We start from the raw sequence: 22,386 nt of genomic DNA, 5'->3' as shown, positions 1-22,386 counted from the left end.
AAATCTAAAGGCAGATGAGCCGTAAATTACTTGGTAACAGGAAATAGATGTATTTCCATGACAGAATTCAAAAGTAATTTTGGACTGACCAATGTAGATTGTTCCAAATACATGCAACTTAAAAGTTACATATCACCAAAACAACTTTGTTGTGGCAGCCTTTTTGACTCTGTAGAGCAGTAATGCAAGTCAGTGTCCTATCTGGGTCCTAGTAGGTGGACTAAAGGACTGATGCACAGGAACTATGTAGTGGTGGCCATTTTGGGGCTACAAAGCAGTAATGGAGGTCCAGTGTCCTATCTGGGTCCTAGTAGGTGGACTAAAGGACTGAAGGACAGGAACTATGTAGTGGTGGCCATTTTGGGGAAACAGAGGCAGTACAGTGTCCTGTCCTAGTAGGTGGACTGAAGGACTGATGGACAGGAACTGTGTTGTGGTGGCCATTTTGGGGCAACAGAGCAGTACAGTGTCCTGTCCTAGTAGGTGGACTGAAGGACTGATGCACAGGAACTGTGTTGTGGTGGCCATTTTGGGGCTACAAAGCAGTAATGGAGGTCCAGTGTCCTGTGAGTAGGAGGCTGTCTGAGATGCCCCAGTAATGGGGTCTGATTTCTGTGCTAGCTGATGGAGTAATGGGGTCTGATTTCTGTCCTAACTGATGGAGTAATGGGGTCTGATTTCTGTGCTAACTGATGGAGTAATGGTGTCTGATTTCTGTGCTAACTGATGGAGTAACAGGGTTTGATTTCTGTGCTAACTGATGGAGTAATGGGACCAATCAAAGGGCCAGGGAGGGAGATGGAGATATGGGGTTGCAATGGGGTGGTTGGGGTAGTAGGTGTGTGTGTGTCGAGGGGGGGTGAGTGTGTGTATGTGCGTGTTTGGGGGTCTTGGAAAAGGAGGGAAAGTGGGATAAGGAGAGGGTTGACTAACTGGGAGGGTGGGAGAGTGGGGGTGTTGGGTCTGGGTCAAACTGCCAACTGTATGTATAGGGTGTTCATATGTGTGTGTGTATGTGTGTGCATGTTTGTGTGTATGTGGGTTTGTGTGTGTGTGTATGTGTGTGATCGTGGTGTATGTGCGTGTGTGTTTGTGTGTGTATATGTGTGTGTGTGTGTTTGTATGTGTGTGTGTGAGTGTGTGTGTGTGTGAGATGAAAGACCAGCGGAATTCCTTCAGACAGCTGAGACTAAGCCGGAGAGTTGAAAGAAGGCTTAGTGTCACTAAAGAGTCGGATGACTGAAAGAGCAAGACCCCGTAACCCCCCCCCCTACACCTCCGCCCCGGCAACCTGAGCCTGCCTGACGACGATCGCCCCCGACAACCAAACAACCGGACACATGACTGTACGTTCATTAGCTGGGTGTGTGTTTTGTAGCGGGCTACAAGCATTGTGAGTTCATGTGTGTGAACCAGAGGATGAACGGAGGGGAAGCGTTTAACAGGAATTAGGATTCAACACATCAATGTCCTTCCTTCACACTACTACATAGCCTGTATTCAATATCAGACACTTTGGTCATTCTCAGACTCCTCCTCTGCTTCCCCCTCAGCATTGTGAATATTCAGAATAATGTCTATGGCTTTGATCGCTGCAGCTAGTTACTGAAGTGACTTGATTATGACACATTTGCAGTATTTTCTTGACAGTATTTTCTCATTCTGCTTCAGTTTGCTGAGTGCAGAATGTGAGTGACTGAATAAGAGCGTCTGCTACAGGACTGTAATGTCAAACATGTCATGTGATGGCTGACGGTTGGTCGTTGTCTAATGTTTTATAAGTCCAGGACTTCCCATAACCATGCATTCTGCAGGCCTTTTGGCTCCTACTACAATAGCGACAACTATTTCCAACCTACTCTACTGTTTAAAGCAGTGGGATAATCTTTTCCATACAGTAAGTCTACATAGAGTAGAGAAACTTTAAATAAATTCCCTGCTTTTCACGAAATCCCAGTTGGGATCTTTAGGACGTCCCTACCCCATTGAAATTGAGAATGTTTAAAGTAAGGGTTCGGGATATATACGGGTTAAGGATAGGTAAGGGTTAGGGTTAGAGTAAGGTTTTAACATTTTTTTTTTTTTACCTTTATTTAACCAGGCAAGTCAGTTAAGAACATATTCTTATTTTCAATGACAGCCTGGGAACAGTGGGTTAACTGCCTGTTCAGGGGCAGAACGACAGATTTGTACCTTGTCAGCTCAGGGGTTTGAACTCACAACCTTCCGGTTACTAGTCCAATGCTCTAACCACTAGGCTACGCTGCCGCCCCTAAGGTTAGGGTTTAGGGCATGGACGTCCCAAGGATACCGGATAGCAAGCAGTCTCCACCACTGCAGCCTCATCTCATCTCCTGTCTCATTACTCTGGTAGATTGGGCCTTCACTAGGAACCAGCATGATCCCCTCTGTCCCTCTGTCCCTATTGACATCCAATGTGTGTGTCTGTTATAGACTCCCGCTCTGTTAAGAGTCTGTCTGGGAGGGTTTTTATGACAGGCAAATCTAGCGGATGCCCGTCCCTGTCCCGGTCTGAGTTGATCTTATCTCTCCCACTCCTGTCATGGTCGTTTGGTCGCCTCGACGACGGGGCTGATTCAATTAACACGTGTCAGTTTGAAAAGTGGACGGACGTCAAAAGGGAGGGTTGAGGATAAGGGGATGGTGTGTGGGGGTTTTGCTACACATTCACTTATGAACACATTCTGTCTTAACCGGTTTTTACCTTCTTTAAGGGCTTTAGACCTACAGTATGTGTTAGGGATACTTAAAACTCTCTCCTCCCACCCCTCTCTCTGCATCTTCCCCTCCATCTCTTTCCTTCCTCCCCTCTCTATCTCACCCCTCTCTTCCTCCCCTCTCTATCTCACCCCATCTCTCCTCCCACCCCTCTCTCTACATCTTCCCCTCCATCTCTTTCCTTCCTCCCCTCTCTATCTCACCGCCTCTCTCCTCCCACCTCTCTCTCTACATCTTCCCCTCCATCTCTTTCCTTCCTCCCCTCTCTATCTCACCCCCTCTCCCCTCCCACCCCTCTCTCTGCATCTTCCCCTCCATCTCTTTTCCTTCCTCCCCTCTCTATCTCACCCCCTCTCTCCTCCCACCTCTCTCTCTACATCTTCCCCTCCATCTCTTTCCTTCCTCCCCTCTCTATCTCACCCCATCTCTTCTCCCACCTCTCTCTCTACATCTTCCCCTCCATCTCTTTCCTTCCTCCCCTCTCTATCTCACCCCATCTCTTCTCCCCATCCCCCTCTCTCTCTATGCCATCTCTCCCCCACTGTTTCTCCTGTTGAAGTGTCACTGGTCAGGGTAGAGGGTGGCATGGCTGGCATACATCACAGCTTATCTGATGTCTTGTTGATGACATGGTGTCCCGTAAAGAATCTCTCTCTCTCCCTCAAGGTCCCTCTGACAGATAAGTCGATGATGCTCTTCGGTTTGGTTAGCAGTGTTTACATTAACATGGGCGCTAGATGAGATACGTCGTCAGTCAGCCCGTCGTGGCTTACACACACACACACACACACACACACACACACACACACACACACACACACACACACACACACACACACACACACACACACACACACACACACACACACACACACACACACACACACACACACACACACACACACACACACACACACACACTCCCCGATTCATTCCTGTCTACTGTGATGTGACTTAGTGTTTTTAAAGCTCCTCACCGTGTCTGTACGATAGATAGCACCTGTAATTGATGCGCTGTTGAGCTTCCTGTTTAACAAGCTTATGTCAGCGAATAACGATAAGCCCTGTGTAAATCTGTTGAGAAGGACCACTTAGGTAGCTTGTAAAGGTGAACAAGGCATGAATTAGAGTTACGGCTGTAGGATAGGCATTAAGCTGGAGGTAGAGGTGATGGGGGAATCTGTACGCATGTGAAAAACCGCTACCTCTCACTGAAGCCACGGAAGTTCAAGGCCGATCGTGGTACTGCAGGCATTATTGGCATAAAACAGGATCCTCCATTATAGTGAATGGAAAAAAAATCTATCTTCGTGGTCAATAGTCCTGTAAATAAAACGTTTTTTCGAAGACAATCATGGTACCAATAATTGCTTCCAATACATCAGATGTATTTCCTTGAACTGATTATTTAAAAATGATAATGATAATTTAGTTGGTAATGGCAGCCTGCAGTACCGCCAGTCAGCCTTCAACTTGAGTTACTCAATGAGAGGGGGGCAGCACTGAGCTAGTCTGCAACCTCACTTCCTGGAATAGTTCCAACTGCGTATGTTATGTCTCCATGAGACGCCATCTTAACCTCTTCAGTCTACCCTCTACTTTTTCGAACATTCTGTTAAAAATCGCGCAACATTTCAGCGCCCTGCTACTCATGCCAGGAATATAGTATATGCATATGATTAGTATGTGTGGATAGAAAACACTCAGACGTTTATAAAACTGGTTAAATCACGGCTATGACTTTAACAGAACGTGCGTTTCATTGGAAAGTGCAGGAAAATCTGATCACTGAAAGTGGAAAAATATATCCATCCTCCGCTTCAACCCATTGTTATGGGCGAAAGACATTAAATATGGCTGAGGTTGCAGTACCTACAGCTTCCACACGATGTCAACAGTCTTGTCATTTGCCTAGGATTTGTTTCTTGGTCAAACGAACAAGAGACAGCCCATTTCTTCCGGTCTCCGACCGGATATTTTGGTTGGGAAATACATATTTTATACATACAATACATAAGTATTTCAAGACGGACCCCTATAGAAAACACTTCGTCTCGTGATTAGTTTGATCGCTTATTAACGTTTACTAATACCTAAAGTTGCATTACAAAAGTATTTCGAAGTGTTTTGTGAAAGTTTATCGTCGACTTTTTGAATTTAAAAAAATGACGTTACGTTATGAAACGCTATTTTTTTCCATTTATCACACAGTCTACATAGAACGATATCTAGGCTATATATGGACCGATTTAATCGAAAAAAAGACCCAATAGTGATTATGGGACATCTAGGAGTGCCAACAAAGAAGATGGTCAAAGGTAATGACTGTTTTATATTTTATTTGTGCGGTTTGTGTAGCGCCGACTATGCTAATTATTTTGTTTACGTCCCCTGCGGGTCTTTTGGGGTGTTACATGCTATCAGATAATAGCTTCTCATGCTTTCGCCGAAAAGCATTTTAAAAATCTGACTTGTTGCCTGGATTCACAACGAGTGTAGCTTTAATTCAATACCCTGCATGTGTATTTTAATGAACGTTTGAGTTTTAACTAATACTATTAGCATTTAGCGTAGCGCATTTGCATTTCCAGAGCTCTAGATGGGACGCCTGCGTGCCAGGTAGGAGCAAGTGGTTTAACAGGCTTCACTTGGCTTCAATGCGCTGTTGAGTCTTCACATGGGAAAGAATATTGTCACATGATTGATGGCTTTGTCCATTCATATGTACAGTCCTTGGTGATGAGGGTGTTTGTGTGCATGTGTGTAAATGTGAGTTTGATTGTGTGTGAGAGAGTGAGGTAGAGAGAGAGAGAGTGTGTGTGGGGAGGTCCTGTATGTGTGTGTGAGCGTCCCCACGCATGTCTGCTTGGTGTGTGTGTGTGTGTGTGTGTGTGTGTGTGTGTGTGTGTGTGTGTGTGTGTGTGTGTGTGTGTGTGTGTGTGTGTGTGTGTGTGTGTGTGTGTGTGTGTGTGTGTGTGTGTGTGTGTGTGTGTGTGTGTGTGTGTGCAGTCATGTTCCTACCGTTCTGGATATCCAGTATATGGTGTTTGTCCAGCGTCCAGCCTCCCATGTTGGACGCGTCGAGCTCATAGCCCTGCAGTGTGGCTGTCCTCTTCTCCCACAGGATCAGGTCCAGACACGACTCGTACTCAAAACCCACGGACACTACAACAGGAAGGAGGGGATCGGGTTAGCACAGATACTGTTCATGACAAGACTCCAACTGACTAACGCCAAGTACAAGCCTAGACAATGTTATTGGTATTATTAGGGATTCTAATTAGTCGTTTTACACAATTACATTTAATCTCTGCCGTCATATCTCAACACCTCCACTCAGTTTATAATAACAGAACTTTCCCAAACTTGATAATCATCTCCTTACAGCTCTTTTTAAACTCCTATCTGTCTTCAGCCGATCACATTACGACAAAGGGGGCAATAATGGCGCAGGCCAAATTACCAGACAAACATAATGCAATTGGAAATAAACAAATGCTGACGAAGGGGAGGTTAGAAGGTGAAAACCCAATCAATCAATATGACTTGGGCCTGGGCCATTTCTAATAACACCCTCCTTCTCCTATCTCTTCCTTCCTGGCAAAGCAAGAATACATTAGACTCAACAATAATAACCCTGCAGCGTCTACAGTGTCTAACAGTTTGTTTATGTAAAGGCGGTCATTTTGTATTTATTTACACATGAGAGAAACATGGGTAGTTTTACACTGGCCAACTTCCTTTCCCTCCCTCCCCGATCCCACAGGACTGAAAATAACATGCCGCGGCATGTCTGTCTGCCTGTCAGGGACTCAGAGTGAAACAGCTTGAGCGTAGGGTGACAAGTGTAGTTGGGGATGTCATTGTCTGTGGTTGGGGATGTCATTGTCTGTGGTTGGGGATGTCATTGTGTGTGGTTGGGGATGTCATTGTGTGTGGTTGGGGATGTCATTGTGTGTGGTTGGGGATGTCATTGTGTGTGGTTGGGGATGTCATTGTGTGTGGTTGGGGATGTCATTGTCTGTGGTTGGGGATGTCATTGTCTGTGGTTGGGGATGTCATTGTGTGTGGTTGGGGATGTCATTGTGTGTGGTTGGGGATGTCATTGTGTGTGGTTGGGGATGTCATTGTGTGTGGTTGGGGATGTCATTGTCTGTGGTTGGGGATGTCATTGTGTGTGGTTGGGGATGTCATTGTCTGTGGTTGGGGATGTCATTGTGTGTGGTTGGGGATGTCATTGTCTGTGGTTGGGGATGTCATTGTCTGTGGTTGGCGATGTCATTGTGTGTGGTTGGGGATGTCATTGTGTGTGGTTGGGGATGTCATTGTCTGTGGTTGGGGATGTCATTGTCTGTGGTTGGGGATGTCATTGTGTGTGGTTGGGGATGTCATTGTGTGTGGTTGGGGATGTCATTGTCTGTGGTTGGGGATGTCATTGTGTGTGGTTGGGGATGTCATTGTGTGTGGTTGGGGATGTCATTGTCTGTGGTTGGGGATGTCATTGTGTGTGGTTGGGGATGTCATTGTGTGTGGTTGGGGATGTCATTGTGAGCACAACCATCAACGGTCTCCAGAAGCAGCTGCACCCCCCGGCTGTATTTTAGTTAGAAGGAAGCTTTTGCCATGACCTTCAGAAAGCTGAGCGCGCGTGTGTGTGCGTGTGTGTGCGTGTGTGTGCGTGCGTGTGTGCGTGTGTGTGCGTGTAATAAAGAACAATGTCTTCCTCTCTGTGGTAGAGTTATCATACACATGTGTTGTAGAGTTATCATACACATGTGTTGTAGAGTTATCATACACATGTGTTGTAGAGTTATCATACACATGTGTTGTAGAGTTATCATACACATGTGTTGTAGAGTTATCATACACATGTGTTGTAGAGTTATCATACACATGTGTTGTAGAGTTATCATACACATGTGTTGTAGAGTTATCATACACATGTGTTGTAGAGTTATCATACACATGTGTTGTAGAGTTATCATACACATGTGTTGTAGAGTTATCATACACATGTGTTGTAGAGTTATCATACACATGTGTTGTAGAGTTATCATACATGTGTTGTACACATGTGTTGTAGAGTTATCATACACATGTGTTGTAGAGTTATCATACACATGTGTTGTAGAGTTATCATACACATGTGTTGTAGAGTTATCATACACATGTGTTGTAGAGTTATCATACACATGTGGAAAGAAAACACCGGAAAAAAAAAACAAAGTGAAGAACGACCACAAGCAGCAGTTGTGTTTTGCGTGGAACTGATTAGCATATCATCGTGGAGACAGACATCACACAGGCTGATCTGAAGGCCTCGACGTTCCGTATTAGATCAAAACACTTCCTCAACCGTTCAGCCCACACATCAGACTGAAGTCAGTTCTTTGTCAGCAGTCTGTTAGTGGCTTCCTTGGCATTTACAAAGAGCTGTTTAAGAAAAAGGCACATGTAATGTATGTGCTCTACGCGGGCTTAGGAAAGGGGGACAACGGAGCACGTTAGCGTCACTGAAGAAATAGTATGTGTGTCTGCCTGTCACCTTTCATGCCCAAGAGTAACTGCCCTCTGGGGATAAATCAACGTGAAAGGGACATTTCTAAATGTCCGCACCACCCCAACATCAACATATGTGAAAAGGGAGTGTTTCTATGTTTTGTAGTAACAAAATAGAGGAAGACAAGTGTTTCCAATGACATCATAAACCAATTCGTAGACTATTAGTAAGCAATTAGTAGGCAATTGGTTAAAATGACATGATGCACACCGATGACGTCATTTGAAACATTTATCTCCCTCTCTCTTTCCCTCCACAAAACATAGAAACGCACGTTGATGTTGGGTTGGTGCTGGAGATGATGAATATGAACATGTTTTCAACTTCCCTTTAACTCGTGGTGTACTTTGGCCTGCTCCACAGTACTCACCGACTGCCTCAGACAAGCCGTAGACCTTCTGGTTGTAAGCGTCTGTCTTGTCCCAGATGAAGGTGTAGGAGAGGTTGGGCTGGGCAGGGAACCACTTCTGGAACAGACGCCCCACCACCGCCACCATCAGGTGCACCTGGAATAGATTATGAAATAAACTCATTTTCAGACGGGCATTATAATGGCCAGCTAGGGCAAGACTGACTGTACATGTTGCACTCAAAAGGCATTTGACATCCAGATAAACTGTAGCCCTAGTTTTGTGTTAGCACATTTACTCAAATGTTCACTGTATTTTGTATTCACTGTATTTTGGGCTAAAATGTAACACCTACAAGACCTACAGAGATAGCAATGCCAGTCACAATTTAGGTACGCCTAAAGAAGAAATCCCTACCTTCATGAGGTTGAAGGGCACACTGGCCTGTGTCATGGTGACCTTGAGGACAGGCTTGTAGCCGGCCGCCCGCGAGGACAGGTACAGCAGGTTGAGGTCGCTGCCCGGGATGGACGTCTCCTCCTGGAGGACCTGTTGGGTTGGGGGGGACACATCAAAGGAGAGTGGGTCAAGAAGGGTTAGTACATCTTAGCACAATCTGAGAGGACTGGGGTGGAGAATGTCATCTTTGAACACTTTTCAGTGAGAACATCAAAGCCGAAAGGGTTCAGAAAAGTCTCAGTACAGCTACACTCCGGGTGGTGTGGCAAAGTGACAAGAGAACGGAGAGGTCACACGGAGGCAAGAATGCTATTCATTCATCTGTGAAAACTATTTGGAGAGAAAGGAAGAAGGAAAATAGAGAGAGACAGATCTCCCTGGCATGTTTTCTCAGTGTAGTGACTGTCCTCGTACAGAAGGCCGTTTTATTTAACCATAAGCAGGGGTTATCTTCTGTGCAGAGCGCCTCCACTGTGTGTGTGTGTGTGTGTGTGTGTGTGTGTGTGTGTGTGTGTGTGTGTGTGTGTGTGTGTGTGTGTGTGTGTGTGTGTGTGTGTGTGTGTGTGTGTGTGTGTGTGTGTGTGTGTGTGTGTGTGTGTGTGTGTGTGTGTGTGTGTGTGTGTGTGTGTGTGTGTGTGTGTGTGTGTGTGTAAAGGTCTGCCACTGTCTATCCACTGTCTTTTCATTAGTGTGATGCTCCAGAAAGCCCTGGGTGTGAGGTGTCTCTGTTGTTTTTATCCTCTCCTAACATCAACACATTTCCCCCTCTTTTCAAAGCAGGGGCCAAAGAGCTCCCTGGCTGGGATTTGGAGGGTGAGTCAGTGAGGGTATGAGGAGGTTGGAATTAAATGGAAAAGGACCTCAAATCTCTACACATCACATGCACTGAGGGTATTTACTAAGTCCATTAGATTCCAAAGACCTATCACTCCACACGTACAGTTGAAGTCGGAAGTTTACATACAAAACTAGTTTTTCAACCACTCCACAAATTTCTTGTTAAGAAAATATCGTTTTGGCAAGTCGGTTAGGACATCTACATTGTGCAGGACACATGTCATTTTTCCAACAATTGTTTCCAGACAGATTATATCACTATCACAATTCCAGTGGGTCAGAAGTTTAAAGGCACTAAGTTGACTGTGCCTTTAAACAGCTTGGAAAATTCCAGAAAATGATGTCATGGCTTTAGAAGCTTCTGATAGGCTAATTGACATAATTGAAGTCAATTGGAGTTGTACCTGTGGATGTATTTCAAGGCCTACCTTCAAACTCAGTGCCTCTTTGCTTGACATCATGCGAAAGGAAAAAAATAATCAGCCAAGATCTCAGAAAAGACCTGTAGACCAAATCTGGTTCATCCTTGGGAGCAATTTGCAATTGCATGAAGGTACCACGTTCATCTGTACAAACAATAGTACGCAGGTATAAACACCATGGGACCACCTCATACCACTCAGTAAGGAGACGAATTCTGTCTCCTGGAGATAAACGTACTCAATCTCAGAACAACAGCCAGGTGAAGATGATGAAGGAAACAGGTACAAAAGTATCTATATCCACAGTAAAACGAGTCCTATATCGACATAACCTGAAAGGCCGCTCAGCTCTAAAACCACCATAAAAAAGCCAGACTACGGTTTGCAACTGCACATGGGGACAAAGATCGTACTTTTTGGAGAAATGTCCTCTGGTCTGATAAAATAAAAATAGAACTGTTTGGCCATAATGACCATCGTTATGTTTGGAGGAAAAAGAGGGAGGCCAGCAAGCCGAAGAACGGTGTGTGTGAGCAAGGAGGCCTACAAACCTGACTCAGTTACACCAGCTCTGTCAGGAGGAATGGGCTAAAATTCACCCAACTTATTGTGGGAAGCTTGTGGAAAGCTTCCTGAAACGTTTGGCCCAAGTTAAACAATTTATTGGCAATGCTACCAAATACAAATTCAGTGTATGCAAACTTCTGACACACTGGGAATGTGATGAAAGAAATAAAAGTTGAAATAAATTATGCTCTCTATTATTTTTCTGACATTTCACATTCTTAGAATAAAGTAGTGATCCTAACTGACATAAGACAGGGATTTCTTTATTTGGATTAAATGTCAGGAATTGTGAAAAACTGAGTTTTAATGTATTTGGCTGAGGTGTATGTAAACCTCCAACTTCAACTGTATTCACTTTCTAGCTCTAGTCTTTCTCTCTCTGTCTCCCCCTTCTCCCTCTCTCTCTCCCCCTGCTCCCTCTCTCTCTCCCCCTGCTCCCTCTCTCTCTCCCCCTGTTCCCTCTCTCTCCTTACTCCTTCACTCCCTCTCTCTCTCCCCCTGCTCCCTCTCTCTCTCCCCCTGTTCCCTCTCTCTCTCTTACTCCTTCACTCTCTCTCTCTCCCCTTCTCCCCCCCCTGTTCCCTCTCCCTCCTTACTCCTTCACTCTCTCTCTCTCTCCCCCGCTCCCTCTGCTCTCTCCCCCTGCTCCCTCTCTCTCCTCCTGTTCCCTCTCTCTCCTTACTCCTTCACTCTCTCTCTCTCCCCCTTCTCCCCCTGTTCCCTCTCCCTCCTTACTCCTTCACTCTCTCTCTCTCTCTCCCTTCTCCCTCTGCTCTCTCCCCCCGCTCCCTCTCTCTCCTCCTGTTCCCTCTCTCTCCCCCTGTTCCCTCTCTCTCCCCCTTCTCCCTCCCTCTCTCCCCTCCTGCTCCCTCCCCCTTCTCCCTCTCTCTCTCCCCCTGCTCCCTCTCTCTCCTTACTCCTTCACTCTCTCCCCTCCTTCTCCTCTCTGCTCTCTCCCCCTGCTCCCTCTCTCTCCCCCTGCTCCCTCTCTCTCCCCCTGCTCCCTCTGCTCTCTCCCCCTGCTCCCTCTGCTCTCTCCCCTGCTACCTCTGCTCTCTCCCCCTGCTCCCTCTCTCTCCCCCTGCTCCCTCTCTCTCCCCCTGCTCCCTCTGCGCTCTCCCCCTGTTCCCTCTCTCTCCCCCTGTTCCCTCTCTCTCCTTACTCCTTCACTCTCTCCCCCCGTCTCCCTCTGCTCTCTCTCCTTACTCCTTCCCTCTCCCTCTCTCTCCCCCCTTCTCCCTCTGCTCTCTCCCCTGTTCCCTCTCTCTCCTTACTCCTTCACTCTCTCTCTCCCCCTTCTCCCTCTGCTCTCACCCCCTGCTCCCTCTCTCTCCCCCTGTTCCCTCTCTCTCCTTACTCCTTCACTCTCTCTTTCTCTCCTCCCTCTCTCCTTATTATACTCTCTCTTTCTCTCTCTTGTCCCTCCCAGAGGTATTGGATCAGTCTGTATTTTCATTAGATGGGGGAGGGAGGCTTGACGTGGGTCTCAGCGAGCCTTTGATATCCAACATGGTCGCCCAATAACAACAGAATCAATCAAAATAAAAAACAAATTGAGGGTGGAAAAAGTGACGGGTAAAAGGTAACAGATTTCGTGGCCTGGTCACCACGGGTTTACCACACGCACGCACGCACGCACGCACGCACGCACGCACGCGCACAGCACAGCACAGCACAGCACAGCACAGCACAGCACAGCACAGCACAGCACAGCACAGCACAGCACAGCACAGCACAGCACAGCACAGCACAGCACAGCACAGCACAGCACAGCACAGCACAGCACACACACACACACACACACACACACACACACACACACACACACACACACACACACACACACACACACACACACACACACACACACACACACACACACACACACACACACACACACACACACACTGCCAGTGTCACCATAATCACAGACTTAATTACCATGTGCGGCGGGTGTGTTTTCTTTCGGGTAAACTGTGTGTGTCTGCACATACTGTGTGTGTCCTGAACACACTCTGCCAGCGAAGGGACCCCACCCTGGTCTCCCCAGCTAGCTCTAATTACAACGTCTGGCCTAGGAGCATGTTTCTCCTGGCTTTAAACTAACTCCTGATAGAAACACTCTGTTATTACATCTTCTCTGGTGTGTGTGCGTGTCTGCTTTCTAGTGTGTGTTTTCTTTTGCAATCTAGAAGGGGGCAATTTTTTTTAACTGCATAATATAATAATAATACCAACTGGTAATTCATTAAAGGGTTTAATGAGCGGAGCCGAGATCAAACAATAAACGGGTGCTTTATTTTGACGTGCCACCCGCCATTAAAGGGGAAGTGTAATGAAAACATATGGCTATGGGGGTAATGGACTGGTGCTGTATCTTAAAGGGATACTATGTGATTGGGGCCTCATTGCCAGCATCCCGAAGTATCCCTTTAAAACCACCACTCCTTTAATAACACACATTGTATAATGCCGCCATAGGTTGGGCTTGGGTCAATAGTTAGCTATGGTGGCACAAGTACTGCCAATCCACCTTATTGACTGAAACACCTCAACAGAACCTTTGCTATAGAACCTTTGTTACATACTTTTGTAATGTCATGGCTGTGCAGTTTGATGTTGTACGGGAACGGTGTGGAGACTGGAGAGGCGTGAGTGTGTGTGTGTCTGATCTGGATAAGGAGCCGACAACTCTGAGTAATCCAACAGATATGAGAGAGAGCTCGGTCTGCAATATCCACTAAACCACCTAAACCAATACACTACCTCCATCCAAACAAATAGGCTGAAAACACAGCAACAGACTACACTGTTATACTTGTTGGTATCCAGATCAACTGTTACAGACAGCTAAGGCTGCAGCTCAGTGTGTGTGTGTGTGTGTGGGGGGGGAGGGGGTGTGCATGTGTGTTCAGCTAATAACCGCAGGCTACAGTCAACCCCATGACCCTGCTACCACCTCCGACTGGATTTGGTGTGCACCAACATCACATAGTGTAAACATCTCTAAAAGGAATATCTAGACTCAAATCACCACGCAGGAAGATTTTAGAGTCATGCCAAATGTGGTTGGGGAGGAAAAAAAGGTCTTCTACAGTATCTCTCTGGGGATAAACCTTAGCTTAACTTACAACTTTGATTTGAATAGATTTCACGATTGATATTCGTCTGAAAAAGCTTACAGGACCTATTCTGTTTGACACACGGAAAGGGCGATCAAGTGCTCCAGTGTCATCACTCGGTGAGAGTTCCGCGTCAGACTGACAACTCAACTATTTTCTTCTGGTCCTTTGTGTTAGTAGAACCCGTCCTATGTATTGGGTTCTGGGACCTGAAGAATTTCCGTCTCTGGTTTCATGGTTTCATCCAGACACTGAGGACCACTGTCTCATTGTGCTCCAACTGAACACACTTGGCTAACCTTTATTTGGTCTTCTGCTTTCATTCTTTCTCCTCTGTGGAACAGCGAGCACACAATAGCGTGTTATTCCCAAGCCACATGACAGCCAAGTGTGTGTATGTGTATGTCTGCGTGCATCTCACGTATTATCCCAAGCCACATGACAGCCAAGTGTGTGTGTGTGTATGTCTGCGTGCATCTCACGTATTATCCCAAGCCACATGACAGCCAAGTGTGTGTGTGTGTAATCCAAAGTACTTTCCTTAGCAAGACTGTTCTCTTCCAAGGAGGACTCTAGTGGACATGTCTGTTACCAGTTATAGCAGCTCTCTGTGACTGACTGCTTTAGTACGGCTTTGTGTTAGTGCTGGGTTCCTTTTACTGTTCCACACACACACACACACACACACACACACACACACACACACACACACACACACACACACACACACACACACACACACACACACACACACACACACACACACACACACACACACACACACACACACACACACACACACACCCCTTGTGAAGGCCCCTGGGGTATAGCTGTCCGACCCCTGCGTCCCTTTATAAAACGCTAACCTCCTTCACCACCCGCCTCTTGTTGCATGAGCTCTGAAGCTTTATAGTTCTGCTCATAACAACCGGAGCTAATTCAAATCAGGACCCGGATCGTTTGGGGACTGGCTGGGCTGGGGCACGATGCCTGTTACTGTGTGCTTGTCTCTGTGTGTGTATGAGAGAGTTTGTGAGTCTTTCTGTGTATTATGTGTGTGCCTGTGTCTGATTGCTTGCGTTTCTCAGTGTGTGTTTGCGTTACTGTCTGTGTGTGTTTATGTCTAAGTGTCTCTGTGTGTGTGTGTTTATGTCTGTATGTGTGTGTTTGTCTGTGTGTTTATATCTGTGTTTGTCTATTTGTGTATGTCTGTATGTGTTTATGTGTGTTTATGTCTGTGTGTGTTTGTATATGTGTGTGTCTATGTGTGTATGTGTTTATGTGTGTTTATGTCTGTGTTTTTATGTCTGTGTTTGTTTATATATGTGTGTGTCTATGTGTTTATGTCTGTGTGTGTCTATTTGTGTTTATGCCTGTGTGTGTCTGTGTTTATGTCTGTGTGTGTTTATGTCTGTGCGTGTCTGTGTTTATGTATGTGTGTGTCTGTGTTTATGTCTGTGTGTGTTTATGTCTGTGCGTGTCTGTGTTTATGTATGTGTGTGTCTGTGTTTATGTCTGTGTGTGTTTATGTCTGTGCGTGTCTGTGTTTATGTATGTGTGTGTCTGTGTTTATGTCTGTGTGTGTCTGTTTATCTTTGTTTGTGTTTATGTCTGTGCGTGTTTATGTCTGTGTGTGTTTGTCTGTACGTGTTTATGTCTGTGTGTGTTTATGTCTGCGTGTGTTTATGTCTGCGTGTGTTTATGTCTGTGCATGCTGTGTTTATATCTGTGTGTGTGTCTGTGTGTGTCTGTGTGTGTGTGTCTGTGTGTGTTTATGTCTGTACGTGTTTATGCCAGTGCATGCCTATGTGTGTCTGTGTTTATGTCTGTGTTTATGTCTGTGCGTGTCTGTGTTTATGTCTGTGTGTGTCTGTGTGTGTTTCTGTGTTTGTGTCTGTGTTTATGTCTGTGTTTATGTCTGTGTTTATGTCTGTGCGTGTCTGTGTGTGTGTCTGTGTTTATGTCTGCGTGTGTCTGTGTTTATGTCTGTGCGTGTTTGTGTTTATGTCTGCGTGTGTCTGTGTTTATGTCTGTGTTTATGTCTGTGTTTATGTCTGTGCGTGTCTGTGTTTATGTCTGTGTGTGTGTCTGTGTTTATGTCTGTGTGTGTCTGTGTTTATGTCTGTGTGTGTCTGTGTTTATGTCTGCGTTTATGTCTGCGTGTGTCTGTGTTTATGTCTGCGTGTGTCTGTGTTTATGTCTGTGTGTGTCTGTGTTTATGTCTGCGTGTGTCTGTGTTTATGTCTGTGTTTATGTCTGTGTTTATGTCTGTGCGTGTCTGTGTGTATTGTTTGGCTGATGGTGCAGGCAGCCTCATTAAAGTAGTGCTTTAGACTGAAGGAGTGCCAGAGAAGAGAAGAGGGGACAGACATTGGGCCAAGAGGAATCAAAGTCTATCTGGCCACACAGGAGAGTTGAGAGAGATAGGGTGAGAGAGGGAAGGAGGGAGGGAGGGTGAGAGAGAGAGAGATACAGAGAGGACTCGTGTGTATCAGCTTTACTGAAGATGCTCTTCTGCACAGATTGGCCTGTGATACTGCCATAATGGTAAACCCTGGGTTTTGATCTATGAATGAGTCTGTGCACGTGTGTGTGTGAGACCCTCGTAACAATTCACACAGTGTCTGGCACAGCTAGAAAGACTATACATGGATTTAAATGCTCTCTCTCTTCATCAAGGCTTCTCCTCTTTGAACGAAACAAAGAGCATCTGTGCAGACAGTTAGAAAATGGCTAGACCTTGTATTCACTGGGCTGTTAAAGGTGTGCTTTTATATTTCAAGTACTGAAGGTCGGCTCAGCTTTTTGTGAGGCCTCCCGTTCCAACTGAGTTGGCTGTTTGAGGTCCCGGTAAAGCTTGGGTGAAGCAGTGTGGGGTGTTATAGGGCATTAAAAAACGGGTTGTTTGGATCCTGGATTCTGGTTGGTTGTGGGACAACAAGTCCCGCAAAATACCATGATGTGTTACTGTCATAATTCCATTGTCCACAGCCCAAGTAGGAAATTCATAAACGTCATCTCCCTCGGGGAGAAAAGATACACATCATTTACAGTACAGGAGAGTTGAACAGGCGAGTTGAACGGGAGGTTGAACAGATGAGTTGAACAGGAGAGTTGAACATGAGAGTTGAACAGGAGAGTTGAACATGAGAGTTGAACAGGAGAGTTGAACAGGAGAGTTGAACAGGAGAGTTGAACATGAGAGTTGAACAGGAGAGTTGAACAGATGAGTTGAACAGATGAGGGTACTGAGTGGGTCTGTGGAGAGGGGTAGTGAGCTGGAAGTCTAGTGAACTGGACGAACCCTAGCTGACCGTGTTGTGAGGTGTGTGTACAGTGGGTGTTTGATGTACTGTAGGTATCCTTTCTCCTCTGTCACCTCACTTGAGTCTTAGGTATAACGGGTTTGTGGAAAAGTGTGTGTATTCAGTACAACTAGTCTGGGTTTCGGATCGTGTGTGTGTGTGTGTATATGATGATGATAATGCGTGTATGACGATGATAATGTGTAATGGTGATGATAATGTGTGTATGATGACGATAATGTGTGTATGATGATGATAATGTGTGTATGATGACGATAATGCGTGTATGACGATGATAATGTGTAATGGTGATGATAATGTGTGTATGATGACGATAATGTGTGTATGATGATGATAATGTGTGTATGATGACGATAATGTGTGTATGATGATGATTTGTGTATGATGATGATGATAATGTGTGTATGATGATGGTAATGTGTGTATGATGATGATAATGTGTGTATGATGATGTGTGTATGATGGTGATAATGTGTGTATGGTGATGATGATAATGTGTGTATAATGATGGTAATGTGTGTATGATGATGGTAATGTGTGTATGAGGATGATAATGTGTATATGGTGATGATTTGTGTGTGATGATGATGATAATGTGTGTATGATGATGGTAATGTGTTTATGATGATGATAATGTGTGTATGATGATGATTTGTGTATGATGATAATGTGTGTATGATGATGTGCATGTCTCACCTGTGTCTCAGGTATGATGGGCCCATCCTCTGGTGAGGACCTGAAGCAGGTAGAGAGGGGAGAGGCCACGATGACAGGACTGGGCCTGATGAAACCACTCAGGTCACAGCTGGGGATGTCATTCTCCTCCTGCAATACGATTCAATATGAAGACGAGTCAATACGAGTAATACAATTCAATATAATTGAATACGATGAAATACAATTCAATATGAGTCAATACAATTCAATATGAGTCACTGTGAGTCAATACAATTCAATATGATTCAATACAATTCAGTTCAATATGATTCAACATAATTAAATAAAATACAAAAGAATTCAATAACATTCAATACAATTCAACATGATCTAATTTAATTCAATTAAACACAATTCAATTGAATTTTTCAACTATATTTCACCTTCTTCATGACCAGGGTGTCCATGACATAGAAGACGTTCCAGGGGATCCACACGGTGCGGTACTGTATCAGGAACGGAGCACGCTCGAAACCCAGGGTCAGACTGGCCCCACCGTTGGTCAACAGGTCAAACCTGGAGAGATGGAGAGAGATGAGGTTAGAGGTGGAGAGAGATGGGGTTAGAGGTGGAGAGAGATGGAGAGAGATGGGGTTAGATGTAGAGAGAGATGGAGAGAGATTGGGTTAGAGGTGGAGAGAGATGGGGTTAGAGGTGGAGAGAGATGGGGTTAGAGGTGGAGAGAGATGGGGTTAGAGGTTGAGAGAGATGGAGAGAGATGGGTTTAGAGGTGGAGAGAGATGGAGAGAGATGGGTTTAGAGGTGGAGAGAGATGGGGTTAGAGGTGGAGAGAGATGGAGAGAGATGGAGAGAGATGGAGAGAGATGGGTTTAGAGGTGGAGAGAGATGGAGTGAGATGGGGTTAGAGGTGGAGAGAGATGGAGAGAGATGGGGAGAGATGGGGAGAGATGGAGTGAGATGGAGTGAGATGGGGTTAGAGGTGGAGAGAGATGGAGAGAGATGGGGAGAGAAAGTGGAGAGAGGTGGAGAGAGATGGAGAGAGATGGGTTTAGAGGTGGAGAGAGATGGAGTGAGATGGGGAGAGAGATGGAGAGAGATGGGGTTAGAGGTGGTGACGGAAACACACAGGCATGTACATTCACACAGAGAGACAGGCGGACGAACGGATGGACAGACACACACAGGCACGCACACACATCCCCCTTCAGCCCACACACACAATCAGTAGAAAGGACATTTTACATGTTTACACATTTCCTCCTGGTTGTTCTTGGGCCCTGGAGACAGAGATCTCTGTATCTTTGACACTGATGGAGGTAGAGTGAGGATGAAGGGTGATCAGACTGTCCTGTTCTAATTGTCTCTCCTGTCTAGTATGTCTAACCTGAGGCTCTCTCTCTTTTCCTGCTCCCTCTCCCTGCTATATCTCTCCCTCTTCCTTTCTCAGAACAAAACATGTTTCTGTTCTTTCTCCTGTACTGAAAATAAGATGATGGGGCCAATTATTATTGGATGTGTGTGTGTGTGTGTGTGGTGAGAGAGAGCTTTGTTTGGCTAGCTAACTTTGTCTTTTAACATGTAGCAGGCCTATAGGGAGAGCCATCTGAGTGGAAGAGAGGGAAGGTCCCCTAAGTCCTGTCCTATATTCTGTGTCTGGAGGGGGCTGGTGGGGTGAAGTGTGAAGACATACACGCAACACGTACAGAAAGTGCATAGATAAAAGAACACACTCATGCAAGCACAGGCAAGCAGTGACACCAGCATCCAATCTGTTATGACCAGATATATTGTTATTTACACTACATGGCCAAAGGTATGTGAACACCTTCTCGTCAAACATCTCATTCCACAATCATGGGCATTAATATGGTCCCCCCCTTTGCTTCCTCCATTCAGCCACAAGACCATTAGTGAGGTCGGGTACTGATGTTGGGCGATTAGGCCTGGCTCGCAGTTGGGGTTCCAATTAATCCCAAAGGTGTTCGATGGGGTTAAGGTCAGGGCTCTGTGCAGGCCAGTCAAGTTCTTCCACGCAGATCTCGACAAACCATTTCTGTACGGACCTCACAGGGGCATTGTCATGCTGAAACAGGAAAAGGCCTTCCCCAAGTTGGAAGCACAGCATCGTCTAGATAAAATGTCATTGTATGCTGTAGCATTAAGATTTCCCTTCACTGGAACTAAGAGGCCAAGCCTGAACCATGAAAAACAGCCCCAGACCATTATTCCTTCTCCGCCAAACTTTACAGTTGGCTCTATGCATTCGGGCAGGTAGCATTCTCCTGGAATCCGCCAAACACAGATTAATCCGTCAGACTGCCAGATGGTGAAGCGTGATTCATCACTTCAGAGAACAAGTTTCCACTGCTCCAGAGTCCAATGGCGGTGAGTTTTACACCACTCCAGCCGACTCTTGGTATTGCGCATGATGATCTTAGGCTTGTGTGCGGCTGCTCAGCCATGGAAACCCATTTTATGAAGCTCCCAACGAACAGTTCTTGTGCTGACGTTGCTTCCAGAGGCAGTTTGGATTTTTACGTGCTACGCACTTCAGCGGTTCCGTTCTGTGAGCTTGTGCGGCCTACCACTTCGCGGATGAGCTGGTGTTACTCCTAGACGTCTCCACTTCACAATAACAACACCTACAGTTGCCCGGGGCAGCTTTAGCAGGGCAGAAATTTGACAAACTGACTTGTTGGAAAGGTGTCATCCTACGACAGTGCCACGTTCAAAGTCACTGAGCTCTTCAGTAAGGCCATTCTACTGCCAATGTTTGACTATTCATTTATTTTTGACCTTTTTAATTTCACCATTATTTAATTAGGCAAGTCAGTTAGGAACAAATTCTTATTGAAATGACAGCCTAGGAACAGTGGGTTAACTGCCTTATTCAGGGGCAGAACGACAGATTTTTACCTTGACAGGTCGGGGATTTGATCCACCAACCTTTCAGTTACTGGCCCAATGCTCTAACCACTAGGCTACCTGTGGTCTTTCTGGGTAAAACTCTAAGAGCTTTGATTGTCTATTTTAGCAGTGGCATGGCAGTATATTCTGTCTATTTTAGCAGTGGCATGGCAGTATATTCAGTCTATTTTAGCAGTGGCATGGCAGTATATTCAGTCTATTTTAGCAGTGGCATGGCAGTATATTCAGCCTATTTTAGCAGTGGCATGGCAGTATATTCTGTCTATTTTAGCAGTGGCATGGCAGTATATTCAGTCTATTTTATCAGTGGCATGGCAGTATATTCTGTCTATTTTAGCAGTGGCATGGCAGTATATTCTGTCTATTTTAGCAGTGGCATGGCAGTATATTCAGTCTATTATATCAGTGGCATGGCAGTATATTCAGTCTATTTTATCAGTGGCATGGCAGTATATTCAGCCTATTTTATCAGTGGCATGGCAGTATATTCAGTCTATTATATCAGTGGCATGGCAGTATATTCAGTCTATTTTATCAGTGGCATGGCAGTATATTCAGTCTATTTTATCAGTGGCATGGCAGTATATTCAACCTATTTTAGCAGTGGCATGGCAGTATATTCAGTCTATTTTAGCAGTGGCATGGCAGTATATTCAGTCTATTTTATCAGTGGCATGGCAGTATATTCAGCCTATTTTAGCAGTGGCATGGCAGTATATTCTGTCTATTTTAGCAGTGGCATGGCAGTATATTCAGTCTATTATATCAGTGGCATGGCAGTATATTCAGTCTATTTTAGCAGTGGCATGGCAGTATATTCAGTCTATTATATCAGTGGCATGGCAGTATATTCAGTCTATTATATCAGTGGCATGGCAGTATATTCAGTCTATTTTATCAGTGGCATGGCAGTATATTCAGCCTATTTTATCAGTGGCATGGCAGTATATTCAGTCTATTATATCAGTGGCATGGCAGTATATTCAGTCTATTTTATCAGTGGCATGGCAGTATATTCAGTCTATTTTATCAGTGGCATGGCAGTATATTCAACCTATTTTAGCAGTGGCATGGCAGTATATTCAGTCTATTTTAGCAGTGGCATGGCAGTATATTCAGTCTATTTTATCAGTGGCATGGCAGTATATTCAGCCTATTTTAGCAGTGGCATGGCAGTATATTCTGTCTATTTTAGCAGTGGCATGGCAGTATATTCAGTCTATTATATCAGTGGCATGGCAGTATATTCTGTCTATTTTAGCAGTGGCATGGCAGTATATTCAGTCTATTTTAGCAGTGGCATGGCAGTATATTCAGTCTATTTTATCAGTGGCATGGCAGTATATTCAACCTATTTTAGCAGTGGCATGGCAGTATATTCAGTCTATTTTAGCAGTG

General features: G+C 45.3%; 1 protein-coding gene across 14 annotated transcripts in view; it reads right to left on the bottom strand.

Annotated features, from left to right (window-relative positions):
- The window catches only part of LOC124011990 (teneurin-3), a 360,816-nt gene that overhangs the window by 85,857 nt on the left and 252,573 nt on the right, over positions 1 to 22,386 (bottom strand). For all 14 annotated transcript variants that reach the window (XM_046325296.1, XM_046325297.1, XM_046325298.1 and 11 more), the window contains 5 exons: positions 18,483 to 18,615; positions 18,079 to 18,207; positions 9,067 to 9,198; positions 8,670 to 8,805; positions 5,761 to 5,904 (listed from right to left, as the gene is read on the bottom strand). In XM_046325296.1, the coding sequence (XP_046181252.1) occupies positions 5,761 to 5,904; positions 8,670 to 8,805; positions 9,067 to 9,198; positions 18,079 to 18,207; positions 18,483 to 18,615 (674 nt within the window). The remainder of the gene's footprint in view (positions 1 to 5,760; positions 5,905 to 8,669; positions 8,806 to 9,066; positions 9,199 to 18,078; positions 18,208 to 18,482; positions 18,616 to 22,386) is intronic.

The sequence above is a fragment of the Oncorhynchus gorbuscha genome, linkage group LG24 (assembly GCF_021184085.1).
Source record: "Oncorhynchus gorbuscha isolate QuinsamMale2020 ecotype Even-year linkage group LG24, OgorEven_v1.0, whole genome shotgun sequence".
Lineage (NCBI taxonomy): Eukaryota > Metazoa > Chordata > Actinopteri > Salmoniformes > Salmonidae > Oncorhynchus > Oncorhynchus gorbuscha.
Note: the sequence above shows the minus strand (reverse complement) of the source record. Positions and strands in the feature narration are given on the sequence as shown.